The sequence below is a fragment of the Anarhichas minor genome, unplaced genomic scaffold (genome assembly GCF_050575085.1).
Source record: "Anarhichas minor isolate MPS153535 unplaced genomic scaffold, ASM5057508v1 ptg000028l, whole genome shotgun sequence".
Classification (NCBI taxonomy): domain Eukaryota; kingdom Metazoa; phylum Chordata; class Actinopteri; order Perciformes; family Anarhichadidae; genus Anarhichas; species Anarhichas minor.
Genome location: NW_027466474.1, coordinates 3535918 through 3556435, shown reverse-complemented (window position 1 = coordinate 3556435; position 20518 = coordinate 3535918). Strand labels below are relative to the sequence as shown.

Genomic DNA, 20518 nt, shown 5'->3' with positions numbered 1-20518 from the left:
TTACACCTAAGTGGTATTAGCGACGCAAGAGTCAGATTTGTGTCAGCGTACCAACGAGCAGAGCCTCCCTCTCGGAGTGGACGGGACTCGGTGGGTTCCTCTCTGTGGGGCCTTCCTTCTCCTGACTGCAGGACACCACGGTTGAAACAGTGGCTTCCTGCGCACACACACACACACACACACACACACACACACACACACACACACACACACACACACACACACACACACACACACACACACACACACACACACACACACACACACACACACACACACACACACACAGTTAGACAGTTACGTTAAAGGAATCTGCTCCCAGCTACTGTGGCTGACGAGAAGTAAACAAGCTTAAACTTGAGCCGATGCATGGCACGCAGTAAACAGACGGACATGAATGAGAATGAAAACATCAGGAAGTTTCACGACCAACACATTAATACGGCGAGACAATGAAGACGAGGATAATGAGGCGAGGGAGAATTGTTTGCCAGCGGCTATATTTCTGATAGAGGGATGAAATGCATGTCACACACACACAAAGGAAGGATGAGTGGAAGAAGAACATATATATAGATATATATCTATCTATATAGATATATAGATAGATAGATAGATAGATAGATAGATAGAGACTTGGAAAGGAAATGATCAAGCTGTTTGTTTCAGATCTGACAGGTGGCAGAAAAATGGCAGAAGAGTTTTTTGTCTACTTGTTGTCCTACACGGTATTGTGTGTGTACTATTTCCACTTATGGTGCGAGATGCCTGGTGGCCCTTTTCCGTTTCTAATCTATCCACAACACTCACAACACTGTGTGTGGGTGTGGGGACATATGCACATGTGCGAGCCATTTTGACTTTATGAGTTCTGTATTTCCTAGCCCAGTTGTGTCTGGGTGATTTATTCATGCAGTTGCAGTGAACTGGATTGGCCCTTAATGATCTGTCATGTCACTGGCAGAGGTTAGCGAGAGTGTCAGAGGAGGAAGAAGAAGAAGAAGAAGAAGAAGAAGAAGAAGGGAGAATGAGGACACAAAGCAATATGTGGAGAGGAGTGGGGAGAGGGGGAGAGGGCTCAACCTTTTCCCACTTACGCTGGTTTGATTAGCGCTCTCCTCGCTGCCTCCGTCGTCTTCCTTCGACGTCTCCAGCTGCAGCGCATTAGAGACATATGAGGGAAAAGAACCACAGAGGAAAAAAAAGAAGCTAAGTGCTAATGTCAGACTGACGAGGGGGCGAGCACAGTAAACACAGGCATCGTCTATTTTTAGAATAATGTCCAGAAATGTGCTGACTTTGAACAAACAAGGAAAACAAGAGACGCTCAACTACATTTGGATATAATTAACGTGAGCTATTAATTTTGCAACAATGAAAGACTTTGTGGGTTCGGATTTCCTGGGAATATATCGGTGCAGAGATAATTACTCCATTGTTCCATCAGACCAGTGCTCACAACCTTTCTGTTTGGAAGAACGCCCACAGCCCTGCACGGTGGGCTCCAGGTCCCTGTGCCTCCTCAACAGACAGGAAGTCTCTTTGTTCTGCAACATCTCGTGTTAAGGTGGTGAACAGAGTCACGTCAAAGGGAAACTGAGCAATGTCCATGGGTAGTTGGCCTATGGCGGCTGAAAGGTTATCGGTTATTCTGATGATTATTATATCACAAAATCTTAATTTCTATTTGATTAAATCAGCGTAGCTACTCTACAATCTTTATAAACACCGCAATTAAATGTACAAGTACCCCTGGTTGGTAATCACAGGATTATCAACATCAAATGTATTGAGTCACCGTTTCAGAAAAGCTAAAGCGTCTCTGGTTCCAGCTTCTTAAACAGACGTATTTACTGCTTTTCTCTGTTTTGTGCCATTTGAATTGAGTATCTTTAGTTTTCGGACTGTTTTTTTGGACAAAACCAGCAATTTTAAGATGACACCGTCTGTGGCCCTGGGGAACTACGATGAGCATTTTTCAGTATTTTCTGACATTTTAAAGACTCCACACGAACATCAGTTCACTTGTTGGAGCACTCGGCTTGTGCCGGCTGTATAATGTCCTCTGTAGCTCTGAAGGGAGCTTTCGAAAGTACCGACAGAACAACGTTGAGCTCAAGACTCTTAAACATCGACAGCGAGCATGAAAAAAACAACAAAACAAACTTGGGGTGTGGAGTTTTAAAGACATTTACCAGACAAGAGTCACATTTAAAGACGCTGTTGCTTTGCATTGAGCATTTTCGGAGCTCGATTAATATTTCAGCCTCTGCCGGTTCGATTTTGACCGTTTTTCTCTTACCCGTGTCTCTTGTAAGTCCTTTTACTTCAAAGAAATGAAATAGTAAATCGTTCAAGTGCTCCTTAAATCAGAAAGATGAACGACAGATCAATCAATAACAAAAATAATCATCAGTGCCAGCACTGAAATATATGTATGGAGAAAATGTCACGAGGCGTTTGCTTTGATCACAATAGTAATATGGTTCATGGCCTCGATGACCTGCACTGGTGTCAATCAGTAGTGTGTGGTGACAGAAGGACCTGTGAAGGATAACTGATGGCATGAAGAGATCTCGTCAACGTGACAAATAACACAAAACGACGGCTTATCTTCAGAGAAACCCTCACCCCAAAAATTGATTTCTCTTTCCTCCTTTAATGAGACTGCCTCTCATGATTCATGTTTGCCCACATGCAGGAATTTAATTAGCATATTTTCCCCGAGCTCGCAGTCGTGGCGACACATTTCTAATCAAACTCATCACCATTAACGGGCTATTGACAACTCCGGTTGATGTGAGTGAAGAGACGCTTTGGCGAATTACAAATTCAGCTCTGCGTTACAGGAAACCTGCAGTACATTTGAAAGCCCACAGACAGCACACAGAGAGCCCCGCGTGGATTGAGAGCCTCTCGTTCGTATTATTATCCAATTTAATAGGCGGTTGAACCTGAGGCTCATCTCAATGGCAGCCCTTCCTCTCATTACACCAGGCCAGAAGGAACATTGACAAGCATTAGCACTTGAATCCTGGGAATAAGGGACAACACCTGAAACATTTGTAAACACGACACGCCTAACAGAGAAAAATGGCCCTTGAAAGCTGAAATTGTTTAATAAGACTGTAGATCACGCTGCATTGTATTTAGCAGCGTATACTCTTGTAGCGCAACAGCTCGCCTCTAATCAATTTCAGATGGAGCTTTGTCGGGGGAAAAACACGCCTCAATGTAAGCAACGCGTTCAATCAAATGACAAATGGGATGTTGGGATGGATGACTAATGCAGCAGGAGTGGCTCGAACAGACGGTGTGGCCGTGTGCAACAGCTCTGCGACGGCACCAGTGGTTCACATCTGTGCAATATCTTCTGTAATACCTCCCCATGCGGCGATCACACTAATACCGTGTGCACGTATTGATCACGTGATATCTTGGCCAGAGCCGATGTAGCCCGCGGGACGAGATGTTGGGGAATCAGAGAGGAATGTGATTGGGTTGCTGGTCGTCAGTGTCACTTGAAATCTCAGCTGCGAGACAAATACGGCAGCGATTTGACTGCGGTCGACCGTGCTCGATGTGTCTCTCGTTGTGAAATTAATGGATTTCTTCTGGTTCTTTTTACGTGGTCGCACTGAGAACATATCAGTAAAACGCAAAGTTTAGAACCATAAAAGCGACATCCAGCTGTACGAAGGATCATATAAATGTTTGACGAAAGTGCACATTAGATTTGTGATTTTCAAAGATAAATATTTGACTTCAACTACCCTACCCAGCAGAGGCTGGTGTTCCGGCTTTGTACAGTATTTATACCTGTATATTATATGCTATAAAGAATTTCTGTGCCATTCTGGACCAACAACAAAAGGAAGGAGCCAACATGTTTAGTTTGTATGTAATAATGGAGGGGTTTTGTAATAGACAATGTATTTTTTTAAGGTATATAAAAATGATGCGAGACGACTTTATGTACATCGTTTTCTGTTACTGTGTGTATTTATCATGTTTTGTATGATTTGTACTTTTGTAATGGAAATTCCAGCGACAGCAGGTTGGTGCACCAGCTATGTTTTAGATAAGTTTGAACTAATTCTCAACGTAGAGTTAAGATCCAACTAAAACTCACTCCTCCACCGGGCACTCCTTACTAATGGATAGGTTGGCATTTTACCACTTACATGCCCATATTTTTATTCCGGACATCGAAAAATTGCTTCCTAACACGCAAACGATACCGTGTAAGTGATGAGGTGAGCCATCAAGTTGCATGTTTTTAACACCTCAAAACCCAAATGCATGATTTTATTTTTCTGCCAGCGTACTAATAGATGAATCAACTCATCGGTTCAGCACTAAAGACATACAGTAGTGTAGCCAACACTGTAATTTATTACCTCTGTGAGACACTGTTGTGAACATGTTTGTATGAACTGTCTATGAAGGTTTTTCACACTGATGCACAACAAACTTTGAAGAACAGAAAGAAAAACAACATAAGTAAAAACGAAGAACCGCAAATAGTCCTTCAGATGATTATTGGTATGTTTTCTACGAGAGGAATTATGCACAATAACCAGAGCAAAGTAAAGGGAAATCATTTTACTAGACTTAAAATGTGAAAGCTGCATCATGAACATTTTTGGAGGGAAATTAGAAACGAAACAGTCGATTAGACTCTGAGTTAAAGAAGAATGAAATGTGCTCCCTGGGAGGAAAATGGGAATCCAGAACATTGAAGTTAGAGAGTCTCACTGCGGTAGGTCTTTTCTCTCAGTGTTAATATCACACAGATCGAACCCAAAATAGCTACTTTGGGATATCTGATGAGCTTTGAAATAATTTTTAAACTAGTTCAAGTTATTGAGTCATTTCCTCGACCCAAAACTCCACATTACCACGATCACATCACGTCCTTTTGTTTATCGAGGATTTATTCCTCCAGTATCTTTCATGCGTGGAAACTAATTTCTTTCTTATTAAAGTGCAAATTAGATAATGTTCACTTTCAAGCAAAGAGAGTAACCCAGAAATGAACTTTCATATATATATAAAAAAAAAAAAAAAAGGAAACGTGGTAGATTCTTCCCCTCGCTTCACTCTCAGGAAACCCAGCTGAGTAATGTGTGTTTTCTGTCAGACTAACCTGCATCACGTGCGTGTTTTGCAGGTTCTGGAGTCCTTCCTTCAGGTTCAGGACTTGGTTGTTCAGCTGCTGTTTGTCCTCAAAACTCTTCTCCAGCTCTGCCTCCCGCTGTTTTAATTCATCCCTCATTTTTAAGAGTTGCTGCAAAAACACAAAAAGGGGAGAACAGTAAGCCACTAATGCTACGGTGAGCTAACTAGCCGTGAAAATACTAACCTACTGAAAGAGGAACAATCAGCCGTTCGTTTTATTAATATTTAGCATGTAATCCCTACACCGGTAATTACAACTTCAGCTCAAAAACAAAAAAGCAATTAGACACCGACGTGAATTATATCTTCAATAAACATTTACTAAAGAGAAAACAGTTGTGTTAGGGTCTTACTCTATTCTGTTCCAATGAGTCCAAGAGGAATAATTTGCCAAATCGTTTGCTTGTAATACACGAAAGAATCCCTCATTACACACAGATGAAAAACACGGTGAGAGAAGTAACGCTCATTGGGGTTTTATCCTCGCTTTGGGGCGACGCAGGAACTGGTGTTAGACAAAGCTTTGATCGCCAATTTATCTGCCGAACGCAGATGGAAAGATGCACCTCCTGCCGTGTTCATGTCAACAAAACAAGGGTCTTTGAGGCACGGGGGGTCTTTACAGCCAGGGGTTTTCTGTTGCTAAACTACACACTGAGTGCCTTTGCGAGACACACACAATAATTCACAAACGAGGGAACAGGTTGCCAGCGCACGCTGATAATATTTCATTGCAATTTATGTGTCTGCGTGAAGCAACTTGTGGACACCCCGGAAAGGCGAGGTATCCAATTTCAGTGCCGTCCAGTTCATTTAATCCGTTCCCCTAATCTTTCCATAAACACACCACGAGAGACGTAAGCTGCAAAGGTAATTACTCTCTGTGAGCAGAAATGAACAGCACGGCATTAACGGATTCTCTTCTTAACATGAATCGATCATAATTTCCATTACCTGTGACAGCTCGCTAAGTGTGGACACTTGACAAATGCCAGAATGAGTCAATTTAGTAGTTCTTCGGTACTTAACGGTTAAGATTAAAGGGGTTGTTCTTTAGAAAGTGGAACGGTTGCATCATCAAGATTCAGTAGGGAAGAAAACAAGGTCACCAAAATCACACCATCTTCCTCAGCAGATGTTTGCAGAGTAGACGTGAAACTGTAGATGTTCAAATATTCATTCTTTCCCTTTTCAAGGAAATATAGTCGGTGATGGATGTTCTTTCCTCCTCCATCTGCTTATGAAGATCATGTGAAATGGGTGAAAGCTCCAGAAGATTGTTTCCCAGTTCAAGAAGGAACTTTGAACCACAGCTTAAGATGTTGATATTTTTATGAATTAATGAATTGTTCATATGACTCAATTTTCTCAAAGTTCAGATTTTCTAACATTTCATAATGTCAGAGATCGAATGCCTGTCTCTGCCTTCTATTGCTGTATCTCTGACAGAGTCTCACGCAGAGCAAGTTTCATAAGTATCTTATGAATATATAGACTTGTTGCCAGTAAACCGTAGTACCAACCACTGAGAGGGGTTTCATTTGGGAATGGAAGATTAAAGAACCACATTCAGAACTAAGCATACAGTACTGAATGGTATTCGAGGCACATTTTCAAAGAAAGATCCACTCCATTTCATGATATTTCTTTGAATAAATGGTTTGAAATGGTTTTAATAGCCTTGGGTTTTGTGCGCTATTCGAATCACAGCTCAAAACCCTCCAATCCCAAATAAAACCAATTCCAACTGCGAATAAGTTTTCCGTTAACCAGAGTAAACCTGAAAAGATAATTATTTTAGCAGCTCTTCAGAACAGACCAACAGCTGCTGCAGACAGCTGTACTTCTCTACTTGTTCCCGCACAGCACTCACTTTTAAAGTGCAGGGTCGTGAATAAATGACTTGCATTGAAAATGCAATGGGTTTAACCTGAGAGACTTTGTTCTTGAAAACATCCGGGTGCTGAACAGTTAGGAATAGAAGATTAAACCTATTGTTGGACAGACGATTGCGCGTGTGTAGATACCTTCTGCATGCCCTGCAGAGCCTGCTGCAGGAAGCTGAGCTGCTGAGAGTGCGTGTTGTCCTCCTCACTGCCGATTGGTTGGTTCTTGCCTTGTTCCTGTTTGAGCAGCTCCACCTCGTTCCTGTAGGCGTCCAGCTGGCAGCGCAGGGAGTCGTTCTCCTCCTTCAAGGCTTCTGCTTGGAAAACAGCTACAGGGAACAGAATGGAATATGATGTTTATCGTGTAAAACACAAAATATGATGTTTATCGTGTAAAGCACTCTGAAACACAGTTTCAGAGTGCGGCTTTTTTTTATCAAATATTGAAGCTTGTATATCAGGTGACATTTGTGAGCAGATCTCTCACTGTTCATTTGAGAGCGGGCAAAGAAAGTAGGATGACGGGGTGGTGAGCATCTTAAAATTCAAAGCGTAATGGAGAAAGAGTAGAGCTCAGTTTGACTTTATGCAAACTTCTGGCATCTTGAAACACAAAATGACAAATGTCCTCTTGATATATACGTCTGCTGCTAAATATGTCTCTACCCTTCTCTGCAGGACAGAAAAAGATCAGAACACACTTAAGAAAACCTCTAAATCTCTCTCTAGAACAGCATCAAAGTATCCGTGGGCTTAATTCATTAAGACTCATCTAATCAGCTTCATCGGGACTGTAGCTCTACTTTCAGATGATTGATAAATATTGTTTTTGTTTCACAAATTCACTACTGCTCTGACCGGCTTCTTCTACATAGCAGCAGTGGCCAAACTCACGGATATTGGAGTATTAGTGAGAGTCTGATGTTTGTTTAGAGCAAATATTGAGGCTATGGTTTTAAGAAGAATTTGAAGCGGGAATAGAGAAAAGAACTGGAACCAGCTGCTCTCTCCACTTCACAACTCTATTGACAGCAGCCTAGCAAGCAACATTAGCAAACAACTCCACAACTGTCATCAGATATAAATTTAAAAGTTCTGAAATCTTGAACACGGATTTTCGGCGGAAAAAACACCCTTTACTGACCCGAGACCCACTCGATTCAAACCAGTGAGAACAGCCGAGACAAAACAAACCGAGGACACAAATCCGGAAACCTTTCTTGTGAAACCGAAATTGTTCTTCACACATCTACCCAACGAAAAAAAAGGGAGCAAAATGTCAAGGCACCATGCTGGCAAGCTATCTGTAAATTGTTATTTTGATATTCAATCCGTGTCAGATAATCAAACACCTTACAGTATATCAACATAGACTCCCAGAGTGTTTTGTCCAATAGCTCCCTACTGGACATTTAACCTGACCTATTGAGCAACGAGACGAGACAGTGGGAGTTGTTATTATTTGAAACCTGCTCAGCTCCAGAGATGTCCAGTATTATCAGCTCTGCTCTCCTCCTGTGGGCCTTGAGGGGCGAAGCTCTTTGGAAAAGTGAAATACACTGACTGGAGTGGGGAGATAAGCCCCATCCTCTGTGTGTGTGTGTGTGTGTGTGTGCATGACTGCGTGTCTGGTTAGGTTTTGTGTGGGTGTTCATGAGTGCTGCCTGCAGTCTATCATGGAGGACCATTGGCAGTGTTAATGAACTCTTGCTGGGCGAGTGTGTGTACGCGTCCACGCCGTGTTTGTGTGTACTTTTCTCCCAGCAAAATGAGGGTATGAGGAGAGAAGAGTATTGATCTGAGAGCCTCATCAACTTGGTGTGAGGGGATGTCAACCGCTTGGCCAGATTCAGAGCAATTCCCCTTCTGTTACATAACAGGCGGCGCTATCGACCTGCAGATATCCACGAGCGTGCGTGTGCACGCGCACACACACACCTACAGGCACACAGTCACGCACACAAGCGGTTCTTTTGCTTTCTATTCTGTACATGAGTCAGACGCAGAGCATTGATTTACTTTTTAAGAGGCTGCGGTCAAAACACAGGTGTTTTCAGCAGGCCTGGTTGACGTGTAAACATGCCCCTTTGCTAAAAGGTTAGTGAGTAAAGGGGGTGTAACAGTCAGCCTGTTAACACAAATAACACAAAGTGTCACATTAACACCCGTCACCTCTGCCAATCCCGTTGCATCGAGTGGAATGACAGGTCTTTACCGGCAATGCTAATTGCTGATATATAAATTAAATATAGCAAGGTTGCAAGAGAGAAGGGGCCGAGCTGACGACTGTATTTACATACATTTGCATGCTGATTAGAGAAGCTGTCACATTAGCTTGGAATGATTATAAGGCGAGAAGAAAGAGTGTGTGAAGAGAGCGTAACGGCACGAAACACAAGGCGAGAGACGAGCGTACATGTGGTGGTGACGGATGCAGCATGTTGCCCAGGCGACTGCTCTAGACTTATGGGTTATTGTAATGGCGGTGGAGAGATTAGGAGCGCCGTTAGTTTTTGTTGCTTCAGCGAACACAAAGAGACTCCTTTGAGGGAGAAGCAGAGGATTATGGCACTTCAGTGGTACCCCGATCTGATATTAGACAGCAGCTGGCAGGTGTGGACAGATTCACGTACACGCACGGAGGTGTGTGCATCACAAGGGGGACTGGGTTGGATGTCATTTAGTAGTCATGTTCAACATCGACTCAGTAAAGCGTGCTTGGCGTCAGCATTTTGATGTACTTTGAATGTGTTTTTCTATTCATGTGGCGTTTGTCAGATGCTCGGGGGATGATTACTGTCATTTCAGTCAAACACAGCCGTCTCCCCCGTTTATTTAACGCTCTCGGCGTTCATCCCCTGAAGATCTTGATCAGCGCATGTTGACAGACGTGTTGAACTGTGAATACGTGCATGCATATGCATACCCGAGTCCTCCGAGTCCTTGCTGTCAGGGGAATCCTCCATGTCATCGTCCGACATCTCCATCTCCTCCTCTCGCCTGATGCCCATCAGCTGCTCGCTGTGCATGTTTCTAATCTCCTGCAAGACACAACAGACAAGATGGGAGGGTCAGAACGGCAAACACTGACGGCTGATGCACGTTTTTAGCAGGTGCTAGTAGTAGAAGGATCATCAGTGAGGCCCCCTCTTTCATTTCAAAGCTAAGCATTAGCTGTGAGGAATACCTATAACAGATCAGTACAGGACAAAGGAGTGCAGATGAATCAGAGCTGGAGCTACATTCCTCCTCTGGCACAGGGATAGGGCAGATGGTAGCACAAATATAGCCAGACCCCACAGTTTTGTACTTTGCCGTTCTTGTTTCTTGGGAGAAATCGTTCACATTCAGGCAGCTAAAATACACGATACGTGTGTGACAACAACAACAGCTCCTGTCAAAAATGTCAAAAGCACCATCACGTCAGGAAACACAGATTTAAGATGACAAGGCATGAAATGTGTCTTTGAGCATATTCTGTTTACAATGTGTGCTGTTGGTTTTTCTACACCCACATCTGGAAACCCACAGCAGTAACTGTAAAACACCACTCTTATCAGTTTCATTTTACCCTTACCGGCAGAATAACTAATGACTGTATCCATCTAGAGACCAGTAACCAGAAACAGGTTTCAAAATGGTTTAAAGATTAAGCTCAAACCGATGGACTGGATTGGCTGTAAATAAGACCAAACCCTTCAGGTCCGTGTCCAGAGAATCCTGGTGATGCTTTACACACAGTAGCCGGTCCATGATAAGCCCAAACCATGAACACACGGACGAAGCGATCGCTCCGCTTTCATTCCCTGTTGTGAGCAGATGTTTAGCTACAGTAGTAAACAGTGTTTCTATTAAAAACAAGAGGTCTTATGATAATGAAGCAGGAGAATCAAGCGCACAGTGCTGTCAAGAGACACAGACCGATACCCATTTTCCACTCAGGGCTTGAAGGTCTCAGAAAAACATCCACGCAAACACAAGTAGACCACAGACATTGAGGTCAGGGTCAGACAAACACGTTCACATGTCGAAGAAAAATAATAAAACAGCAAGAAAAACTTAATTTCTGCGTTTCATTAGAACCAAACTTGGTAACACTTTATAATAACTACACACTATGAAGCATTAGTTAAGTATGAGTAAACACTTAATTCATCATTTATAAAGCATTGTTCCTACATTAATAATTCATTAGTATGCAGTTCATAACAGCAGTTATAAATGTTTTATTCTTGATTAATAAGCTCGTCTATTATGTGTTTCATTATTGTGTTTTCATACTTTATAAATGAAGTGTTATATATTTTACAAACCAATTAAGGAGTTGTAGATGATTAATAAGATAATTTATAAAGTGTTAGTAAATGATGAATAACTTATTTAGATGTACATTATTCATGCATTTATATAATGATTTAGATATACACTAGTGGTTAGGGACTATGTTAATATATGCTTAACCTGTGTATATATATATATATATAAATGCATGAATAATGTCCATCTAAATAAGTTATTCATCATTTACTAACACTTTATAAATTATCTTATTAATCATCTACAACTCCTTAATAATTGGTTTGTAAAATATATAACACTTCATTTACAAATGGGGAATCCATCATTTATAAAGTATGAAAACACAATAATGAAACACGTAATAGACGGGCTTATTAATCAAGAATAAAACATTTATAACTGCTGTTATGAACTGCATACTACTGAATTATTAATGTAGGAACAATGCTTTATAAATGATGAATTAAGTGTTTACTCACACTTAACTAATGCTTCATAGTGTGTAGTTATTATAAAGTGTTACCCAAAACTTCAAAATACTTTAAAATGTTCTCATGCTCTGATAGGCATTATCTAGACGTTATATCTCTAAAAGAATATCTCGTCACTATACTATTATTGAAGCGATGATAAGCAATAATACTGAATTATCGCGGTCCTGGCTGAAAAAGACATTGACTAACGCTTTACTGGGTAGTGTAGACGACGCGTCACCTTCTATAACGAGTTCAGCCAGTTAGGAAATTAGCCAACCATTGTTTGGGTTGATAACATTGTTAAAATATGACTTTACTCACCTTTAGTAACTCCATAGTCTTAATAAAGCCTACATGATATATTTCACAGACAAGGATATCTGTCATCTAGTTAGCAACATAAATACATAATAAAGTTAAAAAGGGTTAAGTGTTCTCACTTTACAAGTTTACCAAGTTGGTATTGAAACACATTTATACAAACACCACCAGTGGACAGAGACACAAGTGCTCCATCAATGAAAGAGAACAACAGGCTGAAAGATAATGCTAAGAAGCTCAGAAACTGCCCAAGAGTAAACAAACATCTGTCAGCTGACGTTATCATCTCGAGCCCATGGCAGAGGTCAAACAGGTACTCTGCACGCACAAACACATGCAGACAACCAGCTGGTGTGTATGGAGCACGCCACACACACACACACACACACACACACACACACACACACACACACACACACACACACACACACACACACACACACACACACACACACACACACACACACACACACACACACACACACACACACACACACACACACACACACACACACACACACACACACACACACACACACACCGAGCGAGGCAGCTGTTGTCTGATTCTGCCTGCGAGCTGCAGCGACTCAGCGCCGCTGCTCGTTCCTCCATATTTCACCTCCGGGCTGAATATACATACAATATACAATATGACTGAGAGTGAAACTGGCTGCCTATTTGATGATGAACTACCCCTGAGCAACTGCACTTACTTACCTATGCTCTTTACACTGGCCAGTGGCTGCCAGTGCTATGCGCTGCAGCCTTTCTGTGATCAGTGTGAAAATAAACCTGCATTGAGCCATATGTCTGATTTTGAGTCAGTTCCCTCCGTGTAATGTAAAAGAATGAGCAGTTGTGCAGACGGTCACTGAGAATTAGCACCCACCTCTGCAGCTCTATGCAGCATTCACACAGAATGTATGGTCGGGTCTCACAGCTCTTATTACTCCCACATATAAAACCAAAGGCAGACAAGCTGAGTGTGCTCTATCAGCCCAGCGATAAATGACAGAGAGCTGAAGTAAACAACCAGCATCCAGCAAGCCGAGAGTCACATATTTTTGCTCAGTAGTTGGCGGTGACCAAACCCAAAAAGGTGAGTGAATATTGGATCAACTGGATGAGCCTCACAAGGCTGTGTTTTCTATGTTTGATGAAGATTTATTCACGCAGGGTAAACAAGCTGTAAATAACTTATCAATACCTTAAAAAATTGCTGGGGCGAGGTTGTTATCAAACAGCTGCTTATTTATACATCCAGAAGACACAGAGTAACATTGAAATTAATTTGGAGTCATGATGAATCTAAGTCCAATATTCAACCCCCTTTGGACATTTTTACCTTTGACTTCTGAGGGAAATACTGGTCTCTGTAGCTGCTAAATGATCCATTAAGTTCACCAGCTAGTTGCTAACTCCAACAGCTGCATGCTGTTGCTAGAAACAATGCTGAGCAAGTGAGAGCGGAGAGAGTGAACCTAAAGGGAAAACTTGTGGGCCGTAAAACTAAAATGCTGTGTAGAGCTGAGGTTGATTGCAGAGTCAGGTGATAATTGTCTGTGAGTTTGTCACTGTGAACGGCCCCTTTGACATACAAGTAGTGATTTGATCCATTGTAAATATAAAAATATTGATTATGCTGGCTAGGTGGCAAAAATACTTTAGTAGGTTAATCTATATTTTCTTTCCTTTGGGAAAGGTTTCGTTTCTACCAGTTAGTTGTGGCCTCACATATCTTCTGATTCTGGGCTGTTTCCCTACTGTGCATAAACTCACTTAAACACTAACAGACGGCTCCAGAGAGACATAGACTCAATTTGGGCCAGTGCTGAACCTTTTGTGTCCAAATGACTTCATCTGTCTGTTTGCTTCTCACTCTGAGACACAAACACTTGTAAAACACAGTGTGGTGTCACTCTGAATGGCAATAAAGTCTATTCTCACAGCTATAATTAAGTGTAAAGTAGCTGGAAGAGAAACACCACAAAGAATGTTCGAACCAGGATGTCTTTTAAAGGAGTTTTTTCCTTACATATTCTGCAGTGGAGCGCCCAGCCATAGTGGTCTCTTTCGCTTGAATCTACGGTCATGCTGTACTCCCTGGTGTAGGCAGTGTGTATACAGTAACTCTTTAAAGGAATTAAGAAAAAAGAATGATAAAATCACTCTGGTACCCACATAATAGATTTGAACACTACCTGCTACTGTGTTTGTACAGAGGAGAGTAGATCCCTGAGAGACCCTCAAGGTCTGAGCATTAAACCAACAAGCTTTCCAACACCTACCTTTAAAAGAGACGTTTTTGTACAAGTTGATTGCTGCTTCACCTTAAATCTGTTGGTTTTGTATATTGATATTCAAAGAAACTTACCAATCACACATGAGTCCATTAGACCCAGGACTGTACCACAATCCAGACCCTCCATTACATACAATGCGGCATCATGCTAATTACTGTAATGCTCAATTTGGCAAAAAAAATAAAAAAAATAAGGCTTATTTGTTTTCAAACCTAGTAGCAGTGTGAATTGAAATGAATACGCTTTTATGTCTCAAGATATTCCTCCTCGCTCATCCACTCAGAAAACCTTCCGATTCGTTGGTGCAGGGGGAGAAGGCTTGTACGGATTTACCTGTGTGCAGGACACCCTTAGAGATGGAAAACTCACCCAGCAGATTGTATCCAATGGGGAGGGCAGTGGTGGAGGGAGGGGCACACCTGGGTGTGTCCCTATCTCACACTGGCTGGAGTGAGCAGGTACCTCTTCTGTGCCCTAGCTTCATTCAAAGTACTTACTGTAACAAGGAGTCTGCTCTTTTGACTTCTGATTTGACCTGTTCCCCCCCCCCCCCCTTCTCTTGTATGAATTTCAGTATAATTATGTAGCCCTAATGTAATATCTATCTATCTATTTAAAAAAAACAGAACTTCATAAGAGTAAAGAGGGAGACAGCCGTTTAACAGAATGGGATGAAGTCTAAATATCAATAAATCAGTTGAACCACAGATAGAAATCAAAGTGTACTAACCTCTGCTTGTTTGCGCCACATGTCGAGGTTCTTGCGCTGAGCTTTGGAGAAATGGTCCCATGCCTTTTGTTTGGAAGCAGCTTGGAATACAGACACAATCTGCTCAACTGTGGCGGGACGCAGGGAAGGACCAGAGACCATCCAGAGACAGAGAGAGAAAGAAAGACAGAGGGCAGGTGGGAAGGAGCAGAGGAGTGAGAAAGTGTTGTCAACTAGGGATGTAAAGAACTGTGTGTGTGTGTGTGTGTGTGTTTATATATGTGTGTGTGTGTGTGAAAGCGTGTGATCTACTTACCAGCTGATGCCAGTGCATCATCTCATGGATGGTTGGTCTGATAGTTCCCACGCGCAAAACTTAAATAACTTAAATAAATCATACATGTTCCCAACATATTTAGCGTATAGTAATAAAGCCCTTGAACACTGTAGCTCTGCTAATATACTGACATAATATTTATCAGCCAGTGGCCCGGCTCTACACTGGCGTTTTCTCTAGTGCCACCATGAAGGGTGGTTTTAAATAAAATGTCTTAATAACTAAAGGATAGTTTGCCTGAAAATGTAGTAGAGCTATTCATGTCCTTCTTAAGATGAGTAGTAATAAAAACTTTGATAATAACTATTATCCCCTGACTATTCTTTTAAAACCACCATTTTATCTGTCAAATACGACTCATACTGTTGTTTGACCAAACAACTGCAAAACCAATGACATTCCCATTAGCCTCATCTGTACTGTGTAGCACATATTAGCGTGCTAACGCTAATGAACTAAGAGAGTGAACGTGGCAAACGTTGTGCGTGCTGAACAACAGCAGGTTAACAAAGACTTGCTGTGATTAAAACAGGCTCGCCGAGCGGTTAGCGTCGGTGCAGGGGCTTTGTCTCGTTAAATATTTAATCAACGAGGGACCTTTTGCTAGGCAACTGGCAGATGCCAAAAATAACCTACTTCACGCGTGCCACTGTTGACCACTGTGCAGCTCCACTACAGCAGAGGGCTGTTAAGAATCTTGCCCAAGGACACTTATTAAAGTGGCATAGTGTTCCTGATCTGCTTTCCCCATGCAGATTTCTCTCTTTTAAAAAAAAACCAAACGTCAGTCAGCTTCAAGCCTCGCTAGTTAACCCTTCAGTGCAGATGTAACGGCAGAACGACTGAGCTGAGCGAGCTTCTTTGGGTCAGAGATTGGTATTAGGACCATTAGGAAGTCCGAGGTTTCCACTGTTCCTAATTGTGATGTGTGCAATGACGGCTGCTCTGCGTCTGTATAGTCTGGGTCAGATAGGATCTTAGCTGCAATGTATTGATATAGCCATTGCCCTTTCAGCTATCCCTTGTCATGTGGGTGGTCATGGAGGAGTGTATGGGAGGTCTGTGTATCCCAGAGGTCCTAACGTACACGGGTAGGGGGCGGGTCAATATGAACGCCAGCAGTGTGCGTGTGCTTGCAGAGTGGTGAGAGAGAGAGAGACAGAGAGAGAGAGAACAGTACAGGGATCAATAGCATCTTCCCTGTACTCTGTAATTTGATGGAGCAAATCGATGGTGAAGGCAGAGAAAAGAGGAAAGGGTACAGACAGACTTTCAAACTTGTGAGCTTATTTGCAACAAAGCAGTTCAAATATCAACTCTTTACAGTGAGGTCTGAGGATTATCTTTAGAAAAAGGGCGACTTTGTTTCCGGAGAGGAAAGATGCTTTAGAGCCACGGGGATTTTTTTTTTTCGATGCTTTGAGCGCCACAAATCAAATTCTCTGGACCGCTCCATTGTATTTGTGAAGCAGCAGAAGATTGAGAAGCCAATATCTCAAAACCGGGGCACATGAAAAGAAAACTATCTGCATGCCTAGAGACCATAGGGATTAAATGACTATATGGCTTTTTTGTGACTTGGGTGAACTGACCTGTTATGAACTCCATCTACAACAGACCTATGTGGATGTCAACTAAAAGAGTAGCAGGCTGAATATATTTGGTATGGACACAGTGAAACTTGTAAAAGCTCCCAGTCTCTGTGATATCATTATAACGATCAGCAATGCAGCAGGAAGAAGGCAAGGTCCTGAATTAAGTTAGGAAGTGTCTGTATGGGCTGAAATGATGGAGGTGGTTTATACAAACACACACACCTTCTATGTCTTCTACATGTATTATTTTTATAATATACAAAAGCTGACAACTCTGCAGAACTTTGTGTTGAAGGTTGTTTACATTCTATTTAACATGCATGTGGTGGGATGTACGCAGAGACTAAATGCCGCAGGCGGTGCTGTAAACCAGCAGCTGCACAGCCAAAGCTGTCAAAGGTGGGTAGGAGCGCTACGCTTTGCCTTTGGCCTTTCATTAACTGAAATGAGCCGAGATATGCCGTCACCGTGATTATTTGGCCTCCACTGTATTCATGGGAGAGATGTGTTGGACTACATACTACATTCATCTGAAGGAAACATGAATAATATTCCTCTGAAGTCACAGGTACCAGTGTGGTGTTTTTATTTGTACCTCAGAAGAAATAAAGGAGCAGGACACTGAATGCCGAGTTTAGAGTGATTTAACAGCACGTTTAGGAAAGTAACAAAACTTACCTTTAAAACTCAATAACCTTCATATTCACAATGTGTATAATAATATCATACTTACTTATTCGCAGCGTTAAGACCTTCAGGCACAACAAGTCTTACATTGTGTTTATGCTGTGTGTCTGTTCCTATGATAGGGAAACTTACACTGAACCAGAAACTTGGCCAAGCATGGACTCTTTCTTATCCTCCTCTTGTACTTATACTGCACAACAAGGAGTACGATATGTACTTTAGTAGTAAAATGAGTTACTCTCTCTTGCTTTGGCCTTTGTGCAAAAGTGAAACACTGTTGTACACTTACAGTACAAGTACAGTACAGTTTATACTGTATTATACAGCCAAGTGTGTGTGTGTGTGTGTGTGTGTGTGTGTGTGTGTGTGTGTGTGTGTGTGTGTGTGATTGAAAACACAGGACTCACATTGGCCAACTATGCCGGCCAGAGCGGTCTTGAACTTGTCTTTGGCCTCTTCCACCTCCTTCTCATGCTGACTCTTCTCGCCAGTCAGCCGGCGGATGTGGCCGTTGGAGGACTGGATCATGGAGTAGAAGTTGTTGGCGTTCCTGCGGTTGACTTCGCCTCGTTCCAGCCAGGTCAGGAGCACATGCACCGCTTCCGGAAACGCATTGTCATCTGGCCAAGAGGTGAGGACACAGAGAAAGGAAGAGTCAGGCTCTATGCAGGGGAGCAATAATAATTCATTCCTGTCCAGTCCCAGGACGCTAAATGTGGTGAAAGCAACAGCTGGCAGGCTGAAAAAAAAAGAATTACATACGTAGTCTTGTAAAAGTCAGTATACTCATAATCCATGTGAGACAGGGCCGCCCTGATTTCTGGTAGAAAACACATATATATATAAGAGCATAAAGGCAAATTAAGAGTATTTAAATACAGAAAGTAGCGAGAAGGTTTTATTTTGTCGAGTAAAAAAGTAGACAATGTAAAGTCAGGATTAATGTGAGCGAGGTGACACTGAAAATAAATAAAATAAAACCACAGCAAACCGCAGCGAACAAGGCTGGGGGAACAAACAGACATCTGTGCTGTTGGATGAAAGGAAAAAGAGAACTGTACGTATGACAGACTGGCATACGCTCGGTAACAAAGAACTTCACAGACCTCAATGACACCCGAGGGGAGTAAAAAGAGGTGGTCTTGGTAAAATAAAAAGTCCTGCTGTGAGATTGATGTCATGGAAAGGACAGATTGGATTTGGAGTACAGGAACATAACTGGCACTGAAAAGGGCTAAACCACTTCTTCTCTTATGGCTGGAAGATTCAGGAAAGAGAAAACCTAAATCTGTGGCAAATAGCCGGGATGTGTGCTTTAACAACAGCAGCCCAAAGAGTTCAGAAACAAATCCTTGGCTGAAACAACAATGTGTAAGAGTTCTTTACACCAGGTCCAGGGGAGGGAGAGCTGGAAAAGACACACGCAGATGATGGAGAGGCAAAGTCACAGACATTCTGTTATCGGGCAACTGGAACTGAGACCTGGAAGTGCCATTTATTATTAGTGAAACAAGTTTATTCAACCAGAAACTGGACGGAAAGCTGAGAAGAGGGGGGAAACAAGAGCAGAGAGGAGAAAATGGAGAGGATGAGCAGGAGAGGAGAGGAGAGAGGAGCATGTGCTGAGGGAACAGTTAACTGATATACCGTGCTGAACAGCCTTTGTGAAGCATCTTTTGAAAACAAATTCCCTGAATTTGTTAGAACATGAGAGAACTGCTTTGTCAGTTTAGGACCCTTCCTGTAATGCCTTGGCTTGCAAGTGCACAAACGGACGAGCACAGACACACATACAGAACTACTCTTTTACCTTATTCCCTACCTAGCAGTTGGTGTTTTGCAGAAATAATGATGGTGCCATGATTAGATCCTTATTTACATTCGTTTGGTCTTTAACGATGTGACAATTAGTGCTGTATATGTAAATGCCCTTGGGTTGATTAAAGAAAGTACTGTGTGTGTTGAGGTTTTACTTCGTTACAGAGCTGTGTTTGTTATGTTTGTGCCATCATATCATGCGCATATTTTACTGCACATGTTTTATATTTTGCCAACCTTTGATCTTGTCTCCCAGCTGGCTGGACTCGTGCTCCGAGTAGTGCACGATGGGAGGAGGGGAGGGCGGCCGGAGGCGATCCTCCTCTATCTTGCGCCGGTGCCTCTCCTCTCTGGCAAACATGCGCTGGCGACACTCCCACTCATAGAGGTCGTCTCTGGCCTGGGCGAAGTCCACGTGGAGACGGCCGGAGTCTTTTTTGTCTGTGCTGGAGCCCAAACGGATACGGTAACCTATGGGAGGCAAAAGAGTAAAAAGTAAAAATGATGGGAGAACCAGATGGGACGGCGGGGAACTCACCAATTAAAATAAAGTAAACAGTTTCATGTCATTTACACACTGTGCATTTTAAAGGTGCATAAATGCCCCTTGTTTCTTTTAGATAACTTTTCTTTACTACATTTAGATTTTATTTTTTGGCATGTGTGGCATGACGTTTTGTGCGGACATTCAATGTCCCCAGAGGATGAATCCTAACGACTTCGGTGATCCCCTGACTTTTCAAGCACAAGCATAAGGTTGAGCTTTGAGTTACATACCTTAACAACGATTGCATGGATTTCCATGAAATGTGGTGCACACAGTCACCTCCCCCTCAGGCTGAATGGTAATCCTTTTGATGATCCCCTGACTTTCATGCAGCGCCACCATTTAATTTATCCGATACT

The 20518-nt window shown here is 42.3% G+C and overlaps 1 protein-coding gene across 5 annotated transcripts in view; it reads right to left on the bottom strand.

Annotated features, from left to right (window-relative positions):
• The window catches only part of enox2 (ecto-NOX disulfide-thiol exchanger 2), a 146171-nt gene that overhangs the window by 6616 nt on the left and 119037 nt on the right, over window positions 1–20518 (bottom strand). For all 5 annotated transcript variants that reach the window (XM_076102932.1, XM_076102930.1, XM_076102933.1 and 2 more), the window contains 8 exons: window positions 19850–20083; window positions 18202–18414; window positions 15197–15303; window positions 9994–10108; window positions 7209–7396; window positions 5150–5290; window positions 1098–1154; window positions 52–157 (listed from right to left, as the gene is read on the bottom strand). In XM_076102932.1, the coding sequence (XP_075959047.1) occupies window positions 52–157; window positions 1098–1154; window positions 5150–5290; window positions 7209–7396; window positions 9994–10108; window positions 15197–15303; window positions 18202–18414; window positions 19850–20083 (1161 nt within the window). The remainder of the gene's footprint in view (window positions 1–51; window positions 158–1097; window positions 1155–5149; window positions 5291–7208; window positions 7397–9993; window positions 10109–15196; window positions 15304–18201; window positions 18415–19849; window positions 20084–20518) is intronic.